The sequence below is a fragment of the Candoia aspera genome, chromosome 2 (genome assembly GCF_035149785.1).
Source record: "Candoia aspera isolate rCanAsp1 chromosome 2, rCanAsp1.hap2, whole genome shotgun sequence".
Classification (NCBI taxonomy): domain Eukaryota; kingdom Metazoa; phylum Chordata; class Lepidosauria; order Squamata; family Boidae; genus Candoia; species Candoia aspera.
In genome coordinates, this window is record NC_086154.1 from 54,672,931 (window position 1) to 54,682,883 (window position 9,953).

At 40.8% G+C, this 9,953-nt stretch overlaps 1 protein-coding gene across 1 annotated transcript in view; it reads right to left on the bottom strand.

The window, feature by feature from the left end:
* The window catches only part of SLC6A11 (solute carrier family 6 member 11), a 102,373-nt gene extending 97,112 nt beyond the window's left edge, over positions 1–5,261 (bottom strand). The window contains exons 1-2 of the mRNA XM_063291851.1: positions 5,012–5,261; positions 4,418–4,650 (exon numbers count right to left, since the gene is read on the bottom strand). Coding sequence (XP_063147921.1) covers positions 4,418–4,637 — 220 coding nt within the window. The 5' untranslated portion in view covers positions 4,638–4,650; positions 5,012–5,261. The remainder of the gene's footprint in view (positions 1–4,417; positions 4,651–5,011) is intronic.
* Positions 5,262–9,953: the final 4,692 nt, after the last annotated feature.

Consider the following 9,953-nt stretch of genomic DNA (forward strand, 5'->3'; position numbering starts at 1 on the left):
AATGAGAGGCTTCACTGACAGTCACTTACATCCTTGTCAATTCATAATTGGATTATTGCAATTCACTCTGCGTGAAGTTGCCACTGAAGACCATTCAGAAGCTGCAGCTGGTTCGGCATGTAACAGTTCATGACATTATGGGTGCTCCTAAGTCTGACCATGTGAAACCTATGCTTTGGGAACTGCACTGTTTGCTGGATAGCTTCAAGATGCAATTTAAGGTGTTGGATGTCACCTTTAAAGCCCTATATGCTTAGAGTTTCAGTATCTTAGAGATACTGCCCATCCAATCTGAACAGGGAGAAATGGCATGTTAAAGGTTATTCTGCAGAAGGAATGTCATTTTGAGGACCTTATGGTTGAGCCTTCTCAGTGATGAACTCCCTCCTCTGGAATAACCTTTCTTCAGTTTTAAAGCCTGCTCCTTCCGTGCTACATTTCTGAAAGGGCTTGAAGATCTGGCTCTTCTGGACTACTTCATAGATGTGATGGATTGTTGCAGTACCCCTGAGGTGGGGTGCATTTTTTGTGATGTAGTCGGAGCAGTACTGTATGTTGTTTCCTTGTGATGTTATTTTTTTTAATCCATTTACTGTAAGCAGGTTGGAAATGTTCACTTTTCTGATTGGAACAGGACAGAAACGTGAGCAAATTAAATCAGTCAATCAATAGAACTCATCTTTTTCCACCTGGCATCCTGCCAGATGTGGTGCTGGCTGAGAGTTATGGTCATTGTAAGCCAACACATTAGACAGGAGTTAAGCTGGGGAACTATGATACTGAATAGAAAACTAATGGGATATAGGAGGCTTAGAAGTCAGATTGAGATATCTGCCAAAGATGTCAATCAGATTAAATCTGGCTATATAGATTAATCTGAACACGCATGCTGCTGCTTGCACTGACAGCCTGTTGTCCCAATATACAACAGTCTGTTGATTTTTTTGGTACCCAAAGTGGGCTTCCTATCTAAAAGAACATTTCACATTATATCATTTCCTTTCATACTTGTTTATTTCTTCATGATCTATCAGCCATGTTCAAAAAGGATGCTACAATATACACGTGAACAAGCAAAAATAAATACACTCTTGATTCTAGCACTAAACCTATATAAGAATAAAATACAAATGCTGCCTGTAAATCAGTGCAGACATTTGGTTCACTGGAGTTTCCTGAATAAAATCTTCCAAGTGAACTCTTTCCCTGATTTAAACAATAGCAAAGACATGAGTAATATATTGCTACTATGAACAACACAATTCAATTCTAAATGCAATTCTGCATACATTTAACTGAACAGGGCACAAAGTTTAAAAAGTAAGACAGAACATATTTGCTTTAATTTTGCATTTGTATTTATTTTACTGATACATCTAAACTGGAAAATATGGGAAATATAGTTGGTCAACTAATATAAAATAGATAGTTAGCTATATAATATAAAAATGACTTGCCCAGGTTCTGCATCATAAAATAACAGCATGAAGAACAGACTAGCAGTCATCAATAAGAACAATTAAACAGAAGGTCTCACTTCATCTTGATTTTCTGCCACTATGAAGCAACAGAAGGCAATATAGAAAAGCAAACACACCTACACACCATCCTTAAAAAAAAAGTAGCAAAGGAAATAGGCCAAATTCATTTTGATGTTTCTCATTTCAGAAACAACATAAATCGTGGGCCAACATTAACAGCAGAAAAACAAAAGTGAAGGATAACCGCCCAAATTGTTTTAGTCCCATGGACTCTGGAAGCATGAGGATTTAAGCAGTTAGGGCTATTCCCCTCAATTTCTATAGCAACCATTTCAGATCTAGGGATCCTCCAAATATGTTGGACCTCAACTCCCAGGATTCCCAGCTAACATGGCCTTCGTCTAAGTCGGGGAAGGCTACAATATGTCTTATCACAACCACTTCATCACAGCATGGAAAGACGTTCTCTAAAAAAAAAAAGTTAAACATCCTTGTTAAACCCATGGAATGAGCTGCAGGATGGTGCCTTAAAGCTCAATTCTGTACTTGACAAAGGGAAGAAATGGAATATCCAAGTGAAGACATTTTATTGTGCAATAGACTGACATGTTTCAGATAAAATCCTTTATCAAACTATCACTACAAAACAAAATCATATGGAATAAATTTGCCCAAAAGAGTATATAAAACAACTTAGAAAACATGAAATTAAAAAATACTATATTGTTTCTTATGTAACATTTAACAAGCAAACATTTAAAAAAGATACTCCTAGTCTTTATGTTGTCTTGAAACTACTAAAACTGGTAACTTTTACAAAAGAAAGAATTTTCACTGGTACTTTGGATACTTCTTTCTTTCCTTGTAATTTGGTTTTCAGTGCCTGCTATCCTCTTTTTTGCAAAAAAAAGTAAGGTGATGGCATTTAGATTTTATTGCCATTTCTCTCCTGCATTATATTATCTTGGCTCACAATACCATATACCAAATAATATTAGTTTGTAAACTTGCATTCTCTAATCTCCTATAAACACTGCCATGTCATGACCACATATTTAATTTATCATGCTTACCAAAATTCAAAGGGTCGGTAATGCATACTAATAAAGCTTCTGACTTGCTTTCAAGCAACAATGTCCATATAACAAAATAAAATGAAATCATGACATGTAAATATTTGTTTTCCAAGAAAGTGATAACTCCCAAGAGACTCTGAGAAGTATCCTGACCTCTGCCTTCAATAAGCAAAGCAAGACCAGACTATTCAATTTACGTGGAATGTCAATGCACCCAAAATATTTTTTTCTATAAACCGTATGGCCACAAATTATAGACAATTCTGTACAGAACTATACTTGATGCTTATAGCTCTGAGTACTATCATAGCTAATAATCCAGAAAAGATCTAAGTACCTGCATTTAAAGAAAACTAATTGATTGTGAAGGAAAACTAAGAAAATTGAAGCTACCTGTGCTAGCCCTTGGTAAACAAAACCATACAGTTTGCAAAATGAAACATGCACCACAGATCAGAGTCCTTTTTTAAACTGTTCAGAAAGCTTTGAATACAACCCACTTCGCTTTGGGTCCAAAACCAATCTAAGCTTTCATAAATCTCTTCATTAAGTTGCATGGTAAAATGAATAACAATCATTTGCTCTCAACTGAAAGGAATTAGCAGGTCTTGTTCTGAATCCAAAGGGACACCTACTTCAGACAGACAGGTTTTGTGCAAGAGAAGTGTAAATCTGTGAGGTGGTCCTATGAAAGTAACCTGTAAAATGTTAAAGGGAGAAAGGCAGAGATAGAGATTTATTCTAAAGAAAGAAACAATTTGAGGCTTTTCATTTGCTGCTTGGATGGCATCAACTGATAAGTTTAATCTCCATCCCTCATAAAAGCATTGTAATTAAAAAGGAAACCTGTGCTAAAGTTTTCACGTGATTGGAAGGTAGAAATGTCAATCACAAAAAAGTTACACCCTCCCCCCCCCTTGGCTGTCATTTTTCTTTTTTAAATGCTTGAAGGAAAATGTATTTGTTTGAGATGTCTGTGTCTTGAAACTCTGAAATGGATTCAGGAGCAACTCTGTGCTCTGTGGAATCCCGTCTTTGCTTAGGACAAAACCTAGTTGTTCTACAGACCCTTTCTCCATTCTAAATTTGGGATTTACTGAAAGCAGGCAAGATAAGAATAAAATTTGCTATCCAAAACAGAAACACTTAAGATTGCACTGTGAGTGTGACATCAAGCAAACTCTGTATTTCCCTGTAACTACTATTTACAGAAATAAATTTTCAAATGAAAATATAAATGTTAATTTTACCTAAAGTTACCTGTTTTAAAAATTCAAGTTTGTTGTAAAAGATTTTAAAGTTAATATTTTATCAGATAAATTATTGACATGTGCGTGTATATATATGCATATACATATACATATACATCATAGAAAAATGATTGACACATATACACCCTTCATTTTTTATATACCATCCTTGTTCACCATGCAGTTGATGAAGCATGGACTTACTCTTTTGCTTGAACAAATTATTTTAAATTTTGTCATCAACAAGAGGAAAAATACTTCACTTAAAAATTAATCATCTTTCTGAGTATTAAAGGGATAATATACCCAGTTTCAAAGGATCACAGAAGCCTATGTTTGGTGTGACATAAAAGCATATGTCTGGCATGACATCCAACTACACTAACCCAATCCATCTATACTTTTATCAACCTGCTTTTTTTTCTGTTAGTATATCTAACTCTCTTAAATTCCATTCCACAGCTTGGCAGTTTGCAGAATAAGCCTCCTGTTGCCTAAATGCTAACCTACCATGATAAACCCCTTTTCCCTCACATTAATCAAATGGCAATATTTTGGCAGGTGAGCAAAGCACGTGCAAGCTATGCATTTACACAGGATGCCATCTTACCTCCTCCATTTTTGTAGCAGAGATATGGGAATCGCCACACGTTCCCCAACCCAATAATTTCCCCTGCCACAGATAGCACAAATTCAACTTTATTGTTCCAATGGCCTCTTTCATGCACCTTCTTATCGTTGCGGTGGACCAAATTGGTGCTGGAGGCTTCAGGATCCAGAGCATCTTCTGGTTTGCCGTTAATTATAGGGATAGCCTTTTCAGCTGTCATGACTCTCTCCAGCCTGGAGAGGAATATAAAGAAAGGAGGGAAAGGGAGTAAAGAAGGTATGGATGCTTCTATACTGCCTTCCACTTTGACCACAAACTGTCTGCTTTGCATCTGCACAAAAAGACAAAAAGTGTAGGAGATGCTCTTGCCAACTTCGCAAGATTAGACACCTGCTGATGGGGTTGGGGCGGCAGAGTTGTGAGAAGTGGAGACGGAGGTGGAAAAGGCTACCTGCTTTTCTCTCCCCCACCCCTAATATTTCTTCCTTAACCAGGAACCCAGCTTTGCAAATCTGCCCGACCTGACTCTGCCGTCTCCCATTTCATTCCAGACTGGGGGGAGAAGGCCAGATTCTTCCACTGATCACTACTCACCCAGGACTCTGGCCGCGATCTTGGCAGAAGGAAGAAGAGGTCGGTGCTGGTTCTGCAGCTGCCGTCCACCAGTCCTTTGAGCGGCCCCACTCCGTCCTGTGGTACTGACGACTGGGGAGGCAGGGAGGGAGGGAAAGCGAGGTGAGGCAGGCGCCCGCGGCGGAGGCGGCAACCAGCAGCGGGAAAGGCTCGTGATAGGCAGGGACGCCTTGCTTTCTCTCTGTGCGCTGTTGCTGCCCGGCTGCAAAAGCTGCGGCGCTCCGGCCAAGCCGCCCGGCTGAGGGGGATTTGGACTGCTCAGCCTATGCGGAGGAAACGTGCAACAACGCCCCCCCCCCACCATCGGTCCCCAGCAACTCTCCCGCCTTCCCTCCTCCCCACCGCCTTGCCTCTGTTCCACCTCCTCATAAACTAAAGGGGGCCTCCTCCCTTTCCTACCTTGAGGGGATCTGCCTACCTACACACGACCGTGAGGCTGAGCGCCCATCGGGAACGCCGGCGGTTTAAGGCAGCCGCATTTATCTGAGAGGACCGCGGCCGAGCAAAGGCGGTCAAGAAGCGAAGAGCGCGGTTTTGCCCTTAATTCGCCTTGCAGTCCGTGGAAGAGAGTTAAAGCCGAGTCCCGGTACTCCACCCCACCCACGTCTCTGAGCTTTTGTCCTTCTGGGTTGTTTAGCCTCTCTGGTGCCGGGGTCGGGTGTTCCCTGGAACCAGAGGATGAGCGGCACCTCTGCCTTGCTTAGTCGCCTTCCCTCTGGGAAATATTTAGGATGTGGCCTGAGAGGAGAAGCCACTTCTTCCCTTCCCACTTCGACCTGAATCCTGCCCGGTGAACCAAATTATCTCGCCCCCCGCCCCCCCGCCGTGTCACTGGGAGAAGGCAGCGGTGGCAGGAGCACCAGAGGCTTCCATGTGACTTCTTTGCCTCCTTCTTGGCCACAACAGCCGGGCGAGGGGTGGTCCTTTCTAGTCGCTCTCCTCCGTTCCTCTTCCTCAGCAACTCGGGTGTCCCGTTTAGCTTTGGGAAGGCAGCAGGAAGAACTGGGTTTGGCAGACAACCCACATAGGAAGGAGGAAGCCAAAGGAGGTCCTGGCGTACCCAGGGGGCCTTCACCTACTCTCTGTTTCTGTCCTACTGGATCATGGGTGGAAACTGGACTGGTGAAAATGAGCCCTGTTTAGGCAGACTATAAGGGACTATAAGTGAGTGACCAGCAGCAAGGTGGATGGACTCAGTTACAGTGGTGATGAGCGCAGCATCCTTCATTGCCTGCACCTTTCTTTGCCACCCTGCAAACACCAAGTTCCTGAGAGACGATGCTAAAGAGGGCAATCTAGATGAAGAATAGCTGTTTCTTTTCCAGTCTTGGATCAAGAGACAAGAAAAGAGATTGCTATGTATGTGTTTATTTTTTAAAATTTATCCTTACCTAATCTACTGCTTTTCCTTCAAATTAAAAAAAATAACCCCACAGCTTAAATCAAAAACATATTTTATTGTTGCCTGCCCTGCACACTTGGAGTTATTTAACACAGAGGCAAATTGTATGTGTCATTAATGTCACACATAAACGACTAGGAAAAGCAGGCCAGTCCTAGTGATTTGATAAGCATGATCATATAATGTGCATAACTGAAAACTTGTTTATCATATTGGTCACTTATATTTAAGTGTGCCAAGAATATTTATTTATTTATTTATCAAATTTGTCACCACCCATCTCCTCCCACCAGAGGGACTCTGGGCGGCTTACAACAAAAGTAATTGATTAAAACAATAAATATAAAATACAAATACAATATATAAGAACATAAATACAATTAATAAATAACTATAGAGGTAGGAGTAAAAATAAAATCCAAGTGGCAAGATCTAACACAGTCCATGTACGTGAGGAATGCTCTAGGGTGCCAGCCATCCCCAAGCGGAGCTAATCCCTTCTCCGCCCCAAGCAAGATGGCAGAGCCAAGTCTTCAGACTCCGCCGAAAGGCCAGGAGCAATGGGGCCAACCTCACCTCCAGGGGCAGTGTGTTCCACAGGGCAGGAGCTACTGCAGAGAAGGCCTGCTTCCTGGACCCCTCCAAACAAATATTTTGTTTTCCTCCAGTTACGCCCTTTCCTGGATCGGGAGGCCCTTCGAACTCATGCCCTGGTTATCTCCCATATAGACTATTGCAATGTGCTGTACATGGGGCTACCCTTGAAGAGTATCCAGAAGCTACAGCTGGTCCAGAATGCAGCAGAGCAAAATATCCTTGGTGCCCCTAGATTGGTATATATAACACCCCTATTGCACAAGCTACACTGGGTACCAGTCTGCTTCCAGGCCAATTCAAGGTGTTGGTATCACCTTTAAAGCCCTACATGGCATGGGACCAGGTTACCATCCCCATTACATCAACCCGTCCCATCCAATCATGCAGAGAGGGCATGTTATGGACTGCGTCCATAAGAGAATTTCATCTGGCAGGGTCCAGGAAGTGGGCCTTCTCTGAGTAGCTCCTGCCCTCTGGAACATTCTGCCCCTGGAGGTGGGGCTAGCCCCATCGCTCCTGGCCTTCCGGAAGAACCTGAAGACTTGGCTTTGCCCCTTGCTTGGGGCGGGGAGGAAAGTAGTTACTCCTGGGGATGGCTGGCACCTTAGAGTGCTCCTCACACAGATGGACTGTGCTAGATCATCTGCCACTTGGATTTTATTTTTATTTTATATTTATATGTGATGATTGTATTTATATTTTATACATCTGTATTTATATTTTATGACTGCTGTTTTAACTGATTGCTTTTATTGTAAACCGCCCAGAGTCCCTCTTGTGGGGGAAGATGGGCAGTGTCAGGCTCCCTCTCCTCTGCTCACCTGCCATTAAGCACTGCTACACATTTCAGCCTGCTACACATATCAACAGATATAGAGAGAGCAAACCCGTGTCAGCTTCGCAGACATTCCTTCGTGAGCCAAGCCGTTAGAGCCAAGGACGAGCTGCTGATAAGGCCAATACCTGCACTCTAAATCACTCTAATGAGTTAACAAGCTGAGAGGGGGAAGTCAGGAGTGATAAAGAGCTTGTTTGCAAGACAGGGAGGAGGGACGAGGTCACAGGGAATGATTTAGTTTCAATGCTTTGGCGCCAAAACCTTATTCAGAGCTTTGCAACTTTCCTGTGTTAATCAGCTTTTAATAAAGAATTCTTTAAGCTTCCTAAAGGACTGTCTAGAGAATTTCTAAGATTAAAGCCTTGGTACTGGGATCATCACAGGTGGTGGCAAAAATTTGAAATAATAATAATAATAATAATAATAATAATAATAATAATAATAATAATTTATTTCTGAAATATCTAAGCACTAATGTTATATTACATGAGGGATATTCTTTAGAGTTGCTCCTTACAAGAGAATTGTTAGAAGGAAGTTGACTGTTTGGTTTTGTGCTCTCTGAGTCTAGCTGTACTGTACATTTGCAACTATTTCTCTAACTCTTGCAGAATCTAGTGACTTTCAATCCATTAGTATGGAGAACTGCTCTCATGTGGAGCTTCTGATCTACATATGATTGAAAAATGATAAACTCAGATGGCAGGTGCAGATATCATTATTTATTTCTTCTCCATACAAAAGCCTTCCCAAATAAACAAAGCTAGTGGGGAATGTTTCAGCTAATTTTCTATGTGGTTTTCTGGTTTTTTATTTGTGGATTTTTGTTAGTCTTTGTTTTAGTTTTACTTTTCGAAAGTAGAGTTGTTCATCTCAAGCAGTACTGTGTATTCCAAAGTGTCACAAATCTACTACAGGGATGAAAACATGGCATCACTCATCTATTCACCCAATAATTTTCCCTCCTGCAGGCAGAACAAATTGAATTTTATTATCCAATGGCCTCTTTTGTGCAATTGCTTTTTGTTGTTGTGGACCAAATTGGTGCTGGAGGTTTCAGGATCCAAAGCAACATTAATTAGAGGGATCATCTTTTCAGGGGAAAGGAATAAAGAAGGTATGGATCTAAGAAAGGGGAGACAATTTGCAAGGCTATGCAACAAAGCTGGCCAAATTTTCAGAAACTATGTGACTTGTGATAGTGTTATTATAAGTGTTATTATAGAGATCTTTCACTTGATGGAGAGACCCTGATTGGCTCAGTATCCCCCACCTGGTACATCTTTGCATGCATCTCTGCAAATGCAATCTTTAACTGATTTTGGAAAAAGTTAAGCAGATTTGGAGCCAGTTCATATTTGGATAGTAGATACCAGGAAATCCGAGAGTGGGAAACTAGACTGAGAAGCTGAAACAATATCCCACAAGAAGGCAATGGCAAAACACTTCCATATTTCTGCCAGGAAAACTAGGTGAACATATAGTTCTTGCAGTTGAGTTCAAATCAAGGGAGGTTTTACCATTTTATGCATGCTTTCTCAGAAATCTTATTTTAGTCAATAGATTGATTTCCAGATTATTTGCATAAGACTGCTACCTTAATTGAAAATAAATATTATTAACCATTGTTAGGGTCACTGTCATACTCTTCCTGTGACACCCTAGAACAAATTAAGCCATATGATGAATTGCTGTAAGATCACAGGTACCCTGTATCAACACAAGTTGTGATAACTCCTTAAGCATATGGCTCATTTTAAATAAAAAAGAAACTATACAGGTGAATCACTTTCATAAAAAGTAAGCACAGTGAAACAAATGAAATATGTCATTTAAATAAACATGTTTAATTTTGCAGTGTTATAAATAACCAGTCACCATTACCAGTAAGGAAATTGTTTTTCAAAAATTGTTTTGTTTTCTTTATTTTGACATAGCTTTAGTGAGCTGAAAGGCAAAAAAAAATGTCTATAATTATTTTATTACTTTTTAAAAATAACCCTATCTATTGCCTGCCTACCTTGACATCCTTTTATTCTATGGCTTCTCACAACCTGAGGGCTTCT